General features: G+C 36.1%; 2 protein-coding genes across 2 annotated transcripts; both read left to right on the plus strand.

Annotated features, from left to right (window-relative positions):
- Window positions 1–965: 965 nt before the first annotated feature.
- On the plus strand, window positions 966–2,651 carry LOC306846563 (atypical chemokine receptor 2-like). Its single transcript, XM_079380024.1, has one exon. The coding sequence runs from the start codon at window positions 1,137–1,139 to the stop codon at window positions 2,208–2,210; it is 1,074 nt and encodes a 357-aa protein (XP_079236150.1). The 5' UTR covers window positions 966–1,136; the 3' UTR covers window positions 2,211–2,651.
- Window positions 2,652–9,546: 6,895 nt separating this feature from the next.
- LOC306845832 (5-beta-cholestane-3-alpha,7-alpha-diol 12-alpha-hydroxylase-like) lies at window positions 9,547–11,180 on the plus strand (the record flags this gene model as incomplete). The annotated part of the gene is made up of 1 exon (XM_079378808.1): window positions 9,547–11,180. One exon carries the CDS (start codon window positions 9,547–9,549, stop codon window positions 11,077–11,079), a length of 1,533 nt encoding a protein of 510 aa, XP_079234934.1. The 3' UTR covers window positions 11,080–11,180.
- Window positions 11,181–17,526: the final 6,346 nt, after the last annotated feature.

Here is a 17,526-nt window from a genome sequence, read left to right on the forward strand (position 1 = left end):
ATCGTAGGCGTATGTGACTTTCTTCTTTCAGACGAATCCAATCAGAGTTATATTAAAAATTGTCCTGGCCCCTCCAAGCCTTTCAATGGGGGTAAGTGGATGTTTTTTGTCAAAAGTCAACACACTCTATGGTTTCATTGTGTGTGTGTGTGTGTGTGTGTGTGTGTGTTGAATTTCTCCCTCTGATAAATTAATTTACCCATTAAAATGTGTCAATAAATGTCAGTATACTGTATCAACGCATATCAATATGGTGTAATAGAAGAATAGCGTACACATATGAATAACAGAGTTGTACGTGTCAGGTATTTTGCCTTGAATAATTGACATGTTTGACTAGGTGTTTAAAAATGTAACCGAATAAATCTGAATGAAAATATACTTGTAAAAGATGATCTGGGGTCCGAACCTTCTGACAAGCAAAGTGAAGCACTCACGTGATTGGAGAGAAAATCAGGCTTTCTTTGTTGTCAGTCACATGACTCTGTGAAAACACTACACACCCAAAATAAGGCTTCACTGGAATCTGTGCTGTGTGTTTGATGCATACCTCAAAGCTTTTAGTCACTCATTTTGGGGTCAGTTGTTGTGGTTGTAACCTCTGTTTTGGATGTCTCCAGTGTTTCTGTTTCCTTCCAAGTTCCATTTATTCTTGCCATGGTTATCCTTTATGTTTTTCTTTAAGGGTGATGCCATCACACACAGTATTTTATTGGTAAAAAGCCAGCTGGAAGAAACTAAGCTATTTCTCTCATTTTCAGAATGTATTGATAGTAAATCAACACATCAAAAAAAAAAAAAAGAAAGACTACTGCATTTAAAGTGTTTGTGTGTGAGGCAGAGTGATATGCTGTTTTCCTGCTCCTCCCAAAGCATGTTTCCTCTCTAACTGTTGATGTAGGTCTACTCTAAAAAATTGCTTTTACGTAGCAGACATTGCCTTACAATCTGAAATTCAGGGGGTGTTCACTGCTTGCTAATATTTTCCAGGCTTTGTTTTGTTTCCTGGAGACTGTGATTTTCCAGAAGATTGAAATGATGGGGAAATACTGATGGGAAGTTCATTCTTAAGTAAAAGGAAACTTCTCTCTCAGTAACAAAAATCTGCAACAAAGACTCAGAGCTGATTCCAAACCATGGAGGACAACAGCTATGAGGACTACTATAACGCAGAAGGACTTGAGGAATTTGGGCTCTGCAAGAATACACATGTAAAGGAATTCAGCCATGTGTTTCTACCTGTATTCTACTCCATTACCTGTGCATTGAGCATTATTGCAAATTTGACCCTTCTAACATTGTTCATCAAATACAAAACTCTGAGGAAGGTGTTGCCTCTGAACATGGTCATATCAGATATTCTTTTCACACTGAGCCTTCCCTTCTGGGCAGTGTATGCCAGCAGCGAGTGGATTTTTGGTGATCAAAGCTGTAAGGCAATCTCATTGGTTTACATGGTGAGTTTGTATAGCAGCAACCTGTTTGTTGCTAGTCAGAGCTTGCAGAGATTTATGGACATTGCATGCATTGTTTCTTCCACCAGCATCTTCAAAAGTCCAAAGAGGAATACTATCATGTGCGTTTTGGTGTGGTTTTTCTCAGTTTTGGGTGCAGCTGTTCATGTCAGCTTCGTTGAGACTCAAAAGTTCCATGACCAGTACATTTGCACTTATTACTTTAATGATAAAGTCGGATGGAAAATCTATGGAAGATTTCAGATGAACATACTTGGGTTCGTCGTACCGTTCCTAGTGCTCCTATTTTGTTCCATCAGACTTCCTTGTGTTGCTGAAGTGAGGAGCACTGTCAAGGTGTTTAGACAGGAAGCTGGATTCACCGTCATGTTTTTTCTCCTCTGGTTCCCCTACAGTGTGCTCATTTTCCTGCGTGCTTTGCAAGACCTTCACATTTTTTATGCATGCACCACTAACATACACTTTGACTTTGCCATTCATGTGACAGAATGTATTGCTTTCATGCATGTTTTCGTCAATCCCGCTTTGTACATCTTTTTGAACAAAAAAGTCTGGCGACGACTCAGAAATTCCTGCAAAACTCCAAGAGAGTATCTGCTTGAGGAATCCAACAGTTCATCTGTCATGTCAAGTGAGGGTGGAGCTATAGAGTTGAAGGCGGTTCAGCGATATCAAGCTCATGACCTGAGCATTAGTGCTGAACGACCTAATAATTTCTTACCTGAGCCAATGTAAAAGATTCATTGTGTTTATCGCAGTTTAATAGTTATGCCAACAATGCTGTGACTCACTATGGTTTCTTTTTGCTTACTATAGAATGTATTACTACAGTATACAGTATATATATTATTTTTTTAATATTTACAATAAAATATATTTTATAAGACAGATATCAACATGGACACTGTACAGTTTATGTTAGCTTGGTATTATATGCCAGTATATAATGTTCTCAATAAAATTTGTTGAAATTCTTTCCACAAGCAAAATCATGCGCATGTCTCTGAATTTCTTTGACTCTGTGAGGTGTCCAAAAAGGAGAAAAAATACTGTATATATCACCATTTTGCTGTCAAACTAAAATGCTCATGAATTGACACTGCTTTCAACAGTTCAGTGATTCTGAGATATGCTGAATCAGTTCCAGTGGTCTTTCCAAACATTCTTATCATAAAGATAACGGTAGCCTTGACTCTTCACATTAAAAATTACTCTGTTAGAACTCAGGAGCACAATGCTCAATGGATATGAAAGAGCTTCAGTGAAGTTTCGATAGATGTGATATGTTTTATTATCAGAATCATAATCAAATTCAGAAGCAGAAAGAATGTTCTGCCAAGGAATTTTTCTTGGTAATGAAGCCCACTATGTGCATACATTTAAATAAAACAACAAGGCACAACCTAAGGCATAACTGGTTGGATACAAAAAAAAAACAAACAAACATTTTGCTATTTTATGTTATATTAATGTTATATGTTTTATGTTATATTAAAATAAACAATAATATATTCCAATTTTACCAAAACTGCTTCATATGTGTATTATTTTGCTTTATCATGCAGTACAGTTTGCTTATATTATGTTATGCAGTACAGTGGCATTTTGAAACCAATTTTTTACCAGTCTTTATGTGTTTACCTGGATTTATTTTAATAAATGATCATTTAAAATGTAGACATTAAATTCCAAATGAAAGAACCAGGCCATACCATTTTTTGACTTGCTATTTTATATTTGAACTTTTTTTTGTCTTTTCCCAGAAATTCACAATGGAAGGTCAAATTTACGGAAGCGTATTGCATTCACTTGAGGAAAAAAAATCTACTCTGTTTTTCTGAATTAACGAGTTAATTATCTCAGAATTACAAGATCATTTTTCATGAAAAAAAAGTTTTTGCTCTGTTTTTCTGAATTAACGACTTAATTATCTCAGAATTACGAGATAATTTTTAAAGAAAAAAAAAGTTTTTGCTCTGTTTTTCTGAATTAATGACCTAATTATCTCAGAATTACGAGATAATGTTTCATGAAAAAAGTTTTTGCTCTGTTTTTCTGAATTAATTACCTAATTATCTCAGAATTACGAGATAACTTTTCATTAAAAAAGTTTTTGCTCTGTTTTTCTGAATTAATGACCTAATTATCTCAGAATTACGAGATAATGTTTCATGAAAAAAGTTTTTGCTCTGTTTTTCTGAATTAATGACTTAATTATCTCAGAATTACGAGATAATGTTTCATGAAAAAAGTTTTTGCTCTGTTTTTCTGAATTAATTACCTAATTATCTCAGAATTACGAGATAACTTTTCATTAAAAAAGTTTTTGCTCTGTTTTTCTGAATTAATGACCTAATTATCTCAGAATTACGAGATAATGTTTCATGAAAAAAGTTTTTGCTCTGTTTTTCTGAATTAATGACTTAATTATCTCAGAATTACGAGATAATGTTTCATGAAAAAAGTTTTTGCTCTGTTTTTCTGAATTAATGACTTAATTATCTCAGAATTACGAGATAATGTTTCATGAAAAAAGTTTTTGCTCTGTTTTTCTGAATTAATGACTTAATTATCTCAGAATTACGAGATAATGTTTCATGAAAAAAGTTTTTGCTCTGTTTTTCTGAATTAACGAGTTAATTATCTCAGAATTACGAGATAATGTTTCATGAAAAAAGTTTTTGCTCTGTTTTTCTGAATTAATGACTTAATTATCTCAGAATTACGAGATAATGTTTCATGAAAAAAGTTTTTGCTCTGTTTTTCTGAATTAACGACTTAATTATCTCAGAATTACGAGATAATTTTTAAAGAAAAAAAAAGTTTTTGCTCTGTTTTTCTGAATTAATGACCTAATTATCTCAGAATTACGAGATAATGTTTCATGAAAAAAGTTTTTGCTCTGTTTTTCTGAATTAATTACCTAATTATCTCAGAATTACGAGATAACTTTTCATTAAAAAAGTTTTTGCTCTGTTTTTCTGAATTAATGACCTAATTATCTCAGAATTACGAGATAATGTTTCATGAAAAAAGTTTTTGCTCTGTTTTTCTGAATTAATGACCTAATTATCTCAGAATTACGAGATAATGTTTCATGAAAAAAGTTTTTGCTCTGTTTTTCTGAATTAATGACTTAATTATCTCAGAATTACGAGATAATGTTTCATGAAAAAAGTTTTTGCTCTGTTTTTCTGAATTAACGAGTTAATTATCTCAGAATTACGAGATAACTTTTCATTAAAAAAGTTTTTGCTCTGTTTTTCTGAATTAATGACCTAATTATCTCAGAATTACGAGATAACTTTTCATTAAAAAAGTTTTTGCTCTGTTTTTCTGAATTAATGACCTAATTATCTCAGAATTACGAGATAATGTTTCATGAAAAACGTTTTTGCTCTGTTTTTCTGAATTAATGACTTAATTATCTCAGAATTACGAGATAATGTTTCATGAAAAAAGTTTTTGCTCTGTTTTTCTGAATTAATGACTTAATTATCTCAGAATTACGAGATAATGTTTCATGAAAAAAGTTTTTGCTCTGTTTTTCTGAATTAATGACTTAATTATCTCAGAATTACGAGATAATGTTTCATGAAAAAAGTTTTTGCTCTGTTTTTCTGAATTAATGACTTAATTATCTCAGAATTACGAGATAATGTTTCATGAAAAAAGTTTTTGCTCTGTTTTTCTGAATTAATGACTTAATTATCTCAGAATTACGAGATAATGTTTCATGAAAAAAGTTTTTGCTCTGTTTTTCTGAATTAACGAGTTAATTATCTCAGAATTACGAGATAACTTTTCATTAAAAAAGTTTTTGCTCTGTTTTTCTGAATTAATGACCTAATTATCTCAGAATTACGAGATAACTTTTCATTAAAAAAGTTTTTGCTCTGTTTTTCTGAATTAATGACCTAATTATCTCAGAATTACGAGATAATGTTTCATGAAAAAAGTTTTTGCTCTGTTTTTCTGAATTAATGACCTAATTATCTCAGAATTACGAGATAATGTTTCATGAAAAAAGTTTTTGCTCTGTTTTTCTGAATTAATGACCTAATTATCTCAGAATTACGAGATAATGTTTCATGAAAAAGTTTTTGCTCTGTTTTTCTGAATTAATTACCTAATTATCTCAGAATTACGAGATAACTTTTCATTAAAAAAGTTTTTGCTCTGTTTTTCTGAATTAATGACCTAATTATCTCAGAATTACGAGATAATGTTTCATGAAAAAAGTTTTTGCTCTGTTTTTCTGAATTAATGACTTAATTATCTCAGAATTACGAGATAATTAAGTCATTAATTCAGAAAAACAGAGCAAAAACGTTTTTTTTTTTCATTAAAAATTATCTCGTAATTCTGAGATAATTAACTCGTTAATTCAGAAAAACAGAGTAGATTTTTTTTCCTCAAGTGAATGCAATACGCTTCCGTACAAATTCAAGAGAAGGCTGAAAGAGTATTTCTAGCCTAGATGCTGTCAGTCCTCTGTCCTGTGTGTCATATGTTCCCGCCTCTTGTTTCCATATTTGTTTTGTTTCCTGTCCTTGTCTAATGTGATTATTAGTTAATGCTTGTCCAGCCATGTTTGTCTAATTATCCATGATTATCCTGTGTATTTATCCCGTCTGTTCAGTGTAATGTGGCCTGGTCTACTCGTTACCCCCGGTGTTTCCTGTCTGTAAGCCTTGCCTTGCCTTGTTCAGTAAAGACTATTATTTGCGTTTACATCCTCGTCTGCGTGTTCCTGTGTCCTCCTCGTGTGTGCACCGTGACAGATGCACAGTTAAGGATGTAATTTTGAGGAGGTGAAATTTATATAATTAGTTAAAAAAATTACAGAGGTTTAGAGAAAAGGGTTCTAAGAAAAGGATTTATATTATCTAGTATTCTGAAGGTACCAGTTCAAATTCTAGTCAAGATGGCTTTCTGTGTGAAGTTTCTGTTCTCCTTGGGTCTTTGTGGGTTTCCCCCACAATTCAAAGACATGCAGTGTAGGTCAATTGAAGATATTAAATTGTGTGTGTGTGTGTGAGCTCTGTGGCAGCCCGAGTTGCTCTCTTAGGCTCCAGCATCCCTGCGCCCAACAGAGAATAGTGGCTTTAGAGAATGAACGGATGTTAGAGTCAAACCGCAGTACATGTGTATCCTGTATACATTGGTTTGTTTCCAGTGGCATAGTCTGTAACTGCACAACACCACATTGCATGATTTATTTAAAAATTCTCCTCCCATAAACTTTGTGTCTGAAAGAGAATCTCCTACAAATGCATATGCAATTAGGTCAGCTGCAAAAAATAACTACCCACGCCTTTTCATTGCCATCTTCAGTAAATCATGACAGTAGTTTTTTTTTTTTTTAAACAGCCAAAAGAGAATTTGCACTGGTGCTAGCTAGGGGTACATTTGTGTACATGACACATACATGAGTCAAAGTGCTTCCGTGAACACATGTCAGAGATCGATGCAGAAGTGAAGAAATTGTTGAATAAAGTTATTATTTTAGTTTTTCTTTGCACAAAAAGCATTCCAATTAAGCTTGACCCACTGGAGTCACATGGACTACTTCAATGATGTCTTTACCTTTCTGGGCCTTGAAAGTAATAGTTGTGTAGTGTTGGGGAAAGTTACTTTTAAAAAGTGTTATGAATGTTACTCCATAAAAAAGCAACTAATTGTGTTTCTTTGTTAGTTTTTATGGAAAGTAATGCATTACGTTACTTTTACGTTCATTTTGGGGCTTGCTTATCTGTTTTTTTTTTAATAACAAAAACCCACAAGTTATATTTTTGGCAACTGTAAAGGCCCTTTCACACCAAAAAGGAAATGAATAAGCCTCAGGGTGAGGGATGAGCCTCTGCTGCTGAGGTACTCCTAATTTCTCTCAACACGGGGACAAGGAGAGGTGTTAGTGATTAATTAATGGGGAAACAAAGTAACTTGCATTACTTATTTAAAAAAGTAACTCAGATATTTTCTTGCATATTTATATGTGTTACTTTACTAATTATTTAAAAAAGTTGCACTTTTCTGGGTACTCGAAGCACTTGACATAGTAGGGGGAATCTCAACCAACACTGGGGACAGGAACCTCTCGGATTTCATTATAGATATCTTCATTTGTGCTCTGAAGATGATGTTTTTTTTGGGTTTGGAACAACATGAAGATTAGTAATTTATGACAGAATTTTCATTTTTTGGGGGGTGAACTATCCCTTTAAGTATTTCCAAGGTAGTTTACTGTGTGTTTACATTCAGATACCAAACTAGAGTTATGCTGTTTCTAGGAACTTTGAGTGGTTTATTCCGGCGACAGTATATTGTTTACTTGTTTGACATTTTATTAGCAAAGTAGGATGAAGCACCCTTTGGGCTGGAAAGAAAATGACCTAGGGTCCTCCACCCATCATGATGTATCATGCAAGGGAGCCAAAGTCTTATTAAATAATACCTGTTTTAGTGTTTTGAAATATACTCCACCTAACTAGGCTCAATCATGAAGACACACAGCTTCTCTATATACACAGATGATACGGTATTTAGCTTTACCTGTTGTTCCAACTTGAAAACTCCATCATTTCAATTTGCATTTTACCTGTCCCACTTGGCCTGGTCAAAGGAGCAACACTTTCTTTGCAGCCTTGTGAAGACAGAGCTCCTTGTAATCTAACCCAATGAACCTGACCACAGCTTTTCCTAAATTAAAAGTCACTTTTAATAAAAGCCTAAAGGGCTAAATGGCCTAAAAGGCCTGTTACTATAATGCAAATAATAATAATAAAAAAAATCTCAACCATGTTTAAAGCTATGGGAGAACTCATTCTGAATAGTTCATATCAGTGATATTCAGCTAATATATTACCTTCAATATTTACCAAAATATAATTAAATTCAATATTTAAGGAAATAGGATTTCAAATCTTAATAGGACATCCTATTTAGATTTCAATGAACTGTACTGATTAATCAGATTATTCGTTATTGCTCTGCTTTGTGTCAAGTAAATGCAGCTATTGGAAGGCATTTAGCAACAGGCAATGATTCAAGGTAACCTTTATTGCACCATCAAGGTCATGTCTAACTACTGCAACCAGATCTCTCTCATCTCAGTGATAGGAATAGCCTTGATCCTTTCCCTTCTACATCACTACATTATCTGCAGACTGTTATGTAGGAGCTAGACATTATATGCTAAACTCTCCATAAGCTATTCTCTGTTTCCTCTCAACTACCCATATGTGAATAATTAGTATTAAACTATTAAATAAGCTCATTAATCTTTTGTACTTACAAATTGTGATTTAAATCCTATTTTGGTTACACTTTAGTTTGGGGACCAATTAACTACAACTTTTGCCTCAATAAACTTTTATTCTGCTGCTTATTAATATTAATAGTTAGCATAGGTAGTTGTTAAATTCAGGTATGGGGTGGATTAAGGAATCTAAAATATGTTCATGTACAAAAGGTCATTAATATGTGCTTTATAAGTACTAATAAACAGCCAAGATGCTAGTAATATGCATGCTAATAAGTAAATGGTTAATTGTGAGAAATGGTCTCAGACCATTTGATAGTAAATATAGCATTAGTTTTAGAAATGAAATTATTTAATGTTTATTAAAAACTGATTACATAAATTATCTGAATAGTGTCTGATGTTGTTAAATATGGCACAAAAAACAAACATAAAAATTATTTAATTACAAAAGTGCTAACTCTAGACACAAACGTTTCGGCTACCAAGCCTTCCTCAGTGTGTAAAGCAATTACATCCCTCCAGGGGCTGAAAAGAAGACTGTTCTCGTGAGTGCGGATCATAATTTATTGTGATTTAACAGATTAACGGACCAAAATAAATGAAAAAGATCAAGTAACGGAGGAGCGCGGTGCAAACAACGTTGTTGAACTCTAGACACAAGAAACAATATTGTAAAGAAACTTGAGAGTCCTGCACTGCAGGAAGTCACATGATGACAGCAGGGGCGGGACATAAGCACAGCTGCCAGGAAAGAATAATTAAAAACAGAGCAGAGTTCAACCAAGAGCACGCCAAGAGAGGAACATGGGCAGCCTACTCCAAATCCTTCTTGCTCTATTCATCTCTGTCATAGGTGCCCTCTACCTTCTGGGGTCTTTTCGCCGCAGACGAGCTGGAGAGCCCCCTCTAGATAAGGGACCTATTCCCTGGTTTGGCCATGTGCTGGAATTCAGGAAGGACACGGCCAAATTCCTGCAGAGAATGAAGGAAAAACACGGAGATATTTTCACAGTCCAGCTGGGAGGCTTTTATTTCCATTTTATCACAGATCCACTCTCTTTTGGCTCCGTGGTCAAAGAGGCCAGAACAAAGCTGGATTTTACTAAATTCGCACAACTGCTGGTTGCCAGAGTATTCGGCTATAATTCCTTGGAAACCGAACACAAGGTTCTCCAAGCATCAAGTACCAAACATCTCATGGGAGATGGTCTGGTCGTCATGACTCAGGCAATGATGTACAATCTTCAGAATCTGATGCTCCATAGCGTTGGATCAGGAGATGACAAGCAATGGCAAGAAACCGGACTCTTTACGTTCAGCTACAACATTGTGTTTCGCGCTGGCTATCTGGCTCTGTTTGGGAACGAATCGGTCAAAAGTACAGGAACTTTGGAAAAGGCGAAGGAAATTGACCGGCAGCATTCGGACGAACTTTTCAAGGAATTCAGAAAATATGACCAGTTATTCCCGAATCTGGCTTATGGTGTTCTGGGACCCAGCGAGAAGATGGAGGCCGAGCGTTTGAAAAGGCTGTTCTGGAGCACGCTTTCAGTGAAGAAGATGAGATCCAGAGACAACATCAGCGGCTGGGTCAGTGACCAGCAACAGGTGAGAGATGAACGGGGCATGCAGGAGTTCATGCAGGATCGATTCATTTTTCTGCTTCTGTGGGCGTCTCAAGGAAACACGGGTCCTGCGGCGTTCTGGCTGTTCTTGTACCTGATGAAGCACCCCGACGCGATGAACGCCGTGAAGAAAGAAGTCGAGGAGATACTTAGAGAAACGGGGCAGGAGGTAAAACGAGACGGGCCGCTGATTGACTTGACTAGGGATATGCTCCTCAAAACTCCCATCCTAGACAGTGCTGTCGAGGAGACCCTCCGTCTGACAGCCGCCCCGGTCCTTACGAGAGCTGTTATGCAGGACATGACCATCAACATGGCCAGTGGGCAAGAGTACAAGATCCGTAAGGGCGACAGAGTGGCCATTTTCCCCTACATAGCTGTTCAGGTGGACCCAGAAGTTTACCCAGATCCCTACACCTTCAAGTATGACCGTTTTCTCACGCCAGATGGAAACAAAAAGACCAATTTCTACAAAGGTGGGAAGAAACTCAAGTACTACAACATGCCTTGGGGAGCAGGAACCACTATGTGTCCAGGAAGATTCTTCGCCACAAATGAGCTGAAGCAGTTTGTCTTTCTCATGTTGTCCTACTTTGACTTTGAGCTGAAAAATCCCAATGAAGAGATTCCAGGGATTGATATCAGACGATGGGGCTTTGGCTCCATGCAGCCAACTAAAGACGTCCAGTTTAGATACAGACTCAGATTTTAAAAGGTTTCATCTTAATATTATTCCATGATCTCATAAACCGAAGCTTCAACAATATTCCTTAATGAAAGCGGACTTTAAAACTGATATGCTCACATTTACTGGGTCCTAAAATGATCCATTGTGTCTCTTTACTTCTCACTGGTGTGATAGTGGCAAAGGTTGTAGGTTCATGATCAGTTCCTGCTAATTCTAAGACTTAGTGAAGACATCTGCCATCGATATGGAGAGGTAGGTGATCTGTTCAGTGCGTTTGTCAGTGTTTGGGTGCATGGTTTTATCTGCATGTACTATAGAAAAATATTCTTGGAAGAGTACTATTATTTTTATTTGTAACATTGCTTTAATCATTTTAATAGTACTTGGTTTTCCTTGTAAAACAGTGTCAAATAATCAGCACAATTTCTTTCTTTTTATGCAAAAATTGCAATATTGTTGCTACATCTCAGAGGATGTTTCTCATATCACAAACTGTCTTTCAAACAAAAGGTTGTACAAGCAATGGTCCATGTCACTGCCATCTGCAATCTATGTCAAATCTGCAATCTATTAAAATGGTGTAAGAAGAGGCCATTGCAAAAGTCTTTAACTGTTCAGAAGTTGGGAAAAAAAGTGTCTGTTACTATTATAATTAGCTGAAAATCAAACCATAAAAAAATGTTAACTGGCACTTTTTTCCCAACTTCTGGACCGTTAAAGACTTTTGCAATGGCCTCTTCTTACACCATTTTAATAGATTGTAGATTTGACATAGATTGCAGATGGCAGTGACATGGACCATTGCTTGTACAACCTTTTGTTTGAAAGACAGTTTGTGATATGAGAAACATCCTCTGAGATGTAGCAACAATATTGCGATTTTTGCATAAAACGAAAGAAATTGTGCTGATTATTTGACACAGTTTTACAAGGAAAACCAAGTACTATTAAAATGATTAAAGCAATGTTACAAATAAAAATAATAGTACTCTTCCAAGAATATTTTTCTATAGTACATGCAGATAAAACCATGCACCCAAACACTGACGAACACACTGAATAGATCACCTACCTCTCCATATCGATGGCAGATGTCTTCACCAAGTCTTAGAATTAGACACAAAGAGACACCCACCCCGAAATCTTTCCACCACCATGAGCTCTTAGGGTCTCCGTATATGTGCTGTTCAACTGTACGAGTTAGAAGATGAACAAATGTATTATTTTTAATACAATGTCCCAGTCTGTAAAGTGATGATTTGTGTGTAGTGATTGAAATGTGCTTAAATCTCCTCAAAAATGAATAAAACACTTCAGCAAATGGAAATACATCTAAATGATCATTAAAATATTCTCATTGACAACATGACGAATATGCATCTAACTGTTGCTTCTAAAGGTCATTAATGACTCTGCAAGAGTACACATTTTAGGGATAATTCCCATGAAAATTCCACAGTTCATCGAAAAGTCTAACGTCATTTACACAATCTCATGTTTTACTAAACATGTATGACTTAACACAATGTTAACGGAGTTCAGATTGTTTTATACCCCAGTGAGTTTTATTGCATAATATTTAAAGGTTAAATAATATAAGAGTTAAAAATATTGTATATGCCAGTAAATAATGGCAGAATTGTTTGTGAATTTCCCCACACACTAAAAACTAACTGATTAGACAAATTACAGTGATATAGTGACAAAAGATTTGTAAGATTTGTGTGTGTTTGTACAAAACCAGACTTACTTTACCTATCCTGAGAAATCTATGGAGCAAAAAGTATGACAGCTTGTCTTCTAACAGGTAAAATTTTCTTTACTTTCTGTCTTCTGTTAAAATTTTTAAAGATTATTAGATTGACAAAATCTGTATTTCAAAGTACTCGTTTGCAAGTGAGGTATATTGCACATCGGTTTTATAAGGTAGACATTTTAACATCATTCTGTCTGCCTTTTATGGGAGTGGAAGACATTATAAGATCTTATATTATTTAGGAGGCATGAAGCTTCTGTTAAACAGGAAGGAAGCGACAGGTCAGGATGTTCCCTGGTAATTCATAAAAATAAAATATCCAGCATTAACCCCCAGGAATTGTTTGTTAGAAGCTGGTTTACCAGCTTTCTGATGAAAGATGGGCTTTATTATTTTCCTAATGTGGCAGTGCAGTGATCAGCAAACTCTCTGGACTCTAAGAGAAGGGAAATAGAAATTGAACCCATCTAACAAAGACTTCCTAGACCACACCAATTGCAAAACGGCTCACTGCGCCACCCCAGAATCCCACAGGGAATATCATCCCCAATAAGGACACACTGTTACCGAACAATGGCAAAGAGACTCAGTCATTAATAGAAAAGTGACCCAGGTGAGACAAAATGTTGAATAAAGTTGTTATTTTTGTTTTCTTTGCGTACAAAAAGTATTCTCATAGCTTCCTAACGTTACGGTTGAACCACTGATGGCAGATGGACTATTCTGATGATGTCTTTCATACTTTTCTGGGCCTTGACAATGTTATTTACTTGGCAGTCAATGGGACAGTCACAAGCCTCCCGTTTTCATCCAAAATATCTTAAATTGTATTCCGAAGACGAACAAAGCTTTCACGGGTTTGGAACGACATGAGGGTGAGTGATTAATGACAAAAGTTTCATTTTGGGGTGGAGTAACCCTTTAAGTTGGTCTGTAATTATTTTTTAAGAATATTGCTTTTTTCTTGAATTATCTTTTGACAATATGATCTTTCATATCATTGTAAACAAACAATAAAGATTGAAAATTACAAATACAAAATTATACAATTTACAATAATCAAAGTCCCCATTTAGGACTTGGACAAAAAAATCATTGAAAGAGTTGACGGATGTAAATGAGATGAGAGCCCTCTGACTGAATCACATCGGAAAGACACATACAAAGAGAAGGGAGAACAATGCTCTATTGGCCTGTGGTGTTGCTCCTGAGTGTCACTGCCTGTACTTGGTGGTGAATGGTTTTGAGGGAAAATGATCCATTGTGTCTCTTTACTTCTCACTGGTGTGATAGTGGCAAAGGTTGTAGGTTCATGATCAGTTCCTGCTAATTCTAAGACTTGGTGAAGACATCTGCCATCGATATGGAGAGGTAGGTGATCTATTCAGTGCGTTTGTCAGTGTTTGGGTGCATGGTTTTATCTGCATGTACTATAGAAAAATATTCTTGGAAGAGTACTATTATTTTTATTTGTAACATTGCTTTAATCATTTTAATAGTACTTGGTTTTCCTTGTAAAACAGTGTCAAATAATCAGCACAATTTCTTTCTTTTTATGCAAAAATCGCAATATTGTTGCTACATCTCAGAGGATGTTGCTCATATCACAAACTGTCTTTCAAACAAAAGGTTGTACAAGCAATGGTCCATGTCACTGCCATCTGCAATCTATGTCAAATCTGCAATCTATTAAAATGGTGTAAGAAGAGGCCATTGCAAAAGTCTTTAACTGTTCAGAAGTTGGGAAAAAAGTGCCTGTTATTATTATAATTAGCTGAAAATCAAACCATAAAAAAATGTTCATAACTCAAAATAAAATATAGGTTTACAGACAATAAAACACAAAATAAAACATACAAAACCTATGGCAAGACACCATTTCAACCAACTGCACAATAAAAAAATTACTTTGTTGACAGCCTTATAAGTGCAAGTAATTTAATTAAGTTCATTAAATGCACACATTTTTACGTAAAGTAACCCTGATTGTTCAGATCAAAGTTCACTTGAGTGTAAATCTCTAGTGTGTGCAACAAGCGCCTTTTAAGAGCTCTTTACTATGTTGCAGCCAAATGTGGTCTTTGAACAACAGCAGTGACCTCGTTCTGTGAACTGACTGACCAGAGACTCATTTAATCGTGTGGGGCAGATCAAACAGCACAAAGGTACCTAGTCAGTGTTATTCTGCGCCTGTTTGCCTATGCCAAAAATAATATCAAAAGCACAGTTTAGTCAGCATTGTCTTACTGGGATTATCCTTTACAATTTAGGGGGTGTTTACACAGTACAGTGTTCAATTAAAAACTTTTGATGCAGTTTGGCTGTTTATTTAAACAGCAATAGCATTTTGGGGGCCTTAAAATGCAAACTTTTGAAAATGTGTCTCAAGTACTTTTAAAAAAAAGATACCATTATCGTGATGTCATGCGTATCACATGTTCAGTCTATAGGTACAGCATGTGTGCATGCGTGTGGTGCTTCTTTACAAAGGGACATTGCCAACTACTGGCCTGGCATGCATAATAAAGCATTTTTTGTCGTTTTTGCATTTCCTTGTGAATGGGGATGATTTTGACAGTGCTGTTCTCTGTACGCACAACTTCAAAAATGCAAAGGAAACACTTTTCTATTTTTAGTACATTGCTGATGTGGAAACGGACCCCAAAACGGAGTCCAAGCAACGGCTCCTTTCTGCTTCCTGTGTGGTCTGGATCCACTGACAGTGCAAGGCACAAACATGATGGACTTCACTGTGAGCAGATTGCAAAACAGATATATTCACTCAAACATTCCATCAGAGCAGAAACATTCTCAATGTTTGCACTTAGTAAACTAATATCATTGCCAATACAACAGAGCTTTTACTGTTATTTATATTGGGGTCGGGAATGGTAACTGGGAAACATGCCCTGAAGAAGGTATACTTTGGGTATTACAAGCAGATTTAGATTTTTTATTTTTTTGGAGGCTTATGGAGAGCAGTGATTCCCAGGGGATCCTTAAGCAGGTTCAAAGAGGTGTAAATGCAGTGTGTTCCCTGGTGGTTGAGCTTCTATGGTATTTAATTTCCACTCTACATGAGTTTAGTAGTATGCCATTTGTTTGCCCAGAATTTCTGACCTCTGTTTGTTTTAAAATAGCCTGATTATGTTATCTCTTCTCACCCTCGAAAGCAGTGCTGCTGTTTAAAGGGATAGTTCACCCAAAAATGAAAATTTGATGTTTATCTGCTTACCCCAAGGCCATCCAAGATGTAGGTGACTTTGTTTCTTCAGTAGAACACAAACAAAGAATTTTAACGCAAATCGTTGAAGTCTGTCAGTCATATAATTGCAGTCAATTGTACTCATGGCTTTGAGAGAGAAAAAAAACATACACAGACAAAACCAAATTAAATCCTGCGGCTCGTGACGATACATTGAGGTCTAAAGACACGAAATGATCGGTCGGTGCAAGAAACTGAACAGTATTTATATCGTTTTTTTTTACCTCTGATCCACCGCACAGAGGTACAAACCTCTGGTCCAACTGTCCTGAGCGCGTTCACAACTTTGCGTTCACTTTAGGCGAGAAATATGCTCAGGTAGACACAACGATTCATATCCTATAATTGCCTCAACTAAATAAAAAGTCAATGATTTCTAGTTGGGTTGTTTTTAGATGAAATATAAGCTGTGCTACTCTATCCTTCAGTAATAGCCTTTTACGTTGTACATTGTGACAGGATCACAAAAAAGTCTGATGAAATGTGGCACTCAAACTGTTATAATGCATACATGTGGAACTGAACTCATGCACTGTGTGCAAAAGCAGTTGTCTACTGCTTGTATCCATTCTATTCATCCTTGATTAAATCAGAACAAATCAGGTTACGCACAGATGCTATCTGACCCCTTTACCTTGGAAACAATCACAGTTTTTGAGTTTTGGGATGATTACGACATCAGTAGGTTGGGGTACTGTATATGAAGTTCACCCAGCCTACGGTGTATGGAAGGGGGATCATCTCACATGGCACATAAATCGCCTGTGAAACAATGGCAGTTTTTCCAGTTTTGAGCTATTTCCTTCCAGACATTCAAGACTGTCAAAGAGGTTGTAAGGACGGACAACATATCAGTAGTCTCACGCATACACCGGCAAGGGGAAATGTGTTCTGGCCTCATCGGAGGTTAGCACATAGATTTTTTGGGTGCAAAATAAGTTTCTGTTGCTAAAGGCTGTGCATATCCTAGGTCAGTTGAATTTCGGGGCAGATCTTCACTTGAGGGATGAGTTGAGGCCCAGATAATGCAGGCTGCATCCTCAGACCTGGAGGTTCAGCAGGGCAGAGGTGGATCTGTTTCACTTCAAACGAGTCAGCCCATTGCTCCCTTTGGTTCTCCCTATCTCATCTTTTGCCTCTGGGGATAGGCAATCTGGCTCATGAATGGCCAAAGGCCTGCTTATTTGCTTACTAAAACCATTTTGAATGCAAGAGCCCCCTCTACTAGATGGCTCTATGCTTTTAGGTGTCATGTTTTTCTGTGATGCAAGCTTGATCAGATTCACTGTCCTGATGGTTAAGTGCAATCTTTAAATAACTTTTTTTTCTGTGGGTGCAGCCTGATCATTTGATCATGATCATGGCATAGCATCAGTTATTGACACTGATTTAAATAGTACAGTTTATTTCTTTGCATGCTATTGATGAGAAAGCCTCACATAAACTGACA

This window comes from Barbus barbus (assembly GCF_936440315.1).
Source record: "Barbus barbus genome assembly, chromosome: 26".
NCBI classification, from domain to species: domain Eukaryota; kingdom Metazoa; phylum Chordata; class Actinopteri; order Cypriniformes; family Cyprinidae; genus Barbus; species Barbus barbus.

What these genes read in the sequence shown, in the direction of transcription:
- LOC306846563 (XM_079380024.1), top strand. Translation starts at nt 1,137, where the DNA reads ATGGAGGACAACAGCTATGAGGACTACTATAACGCAGAAGGACTTGAG.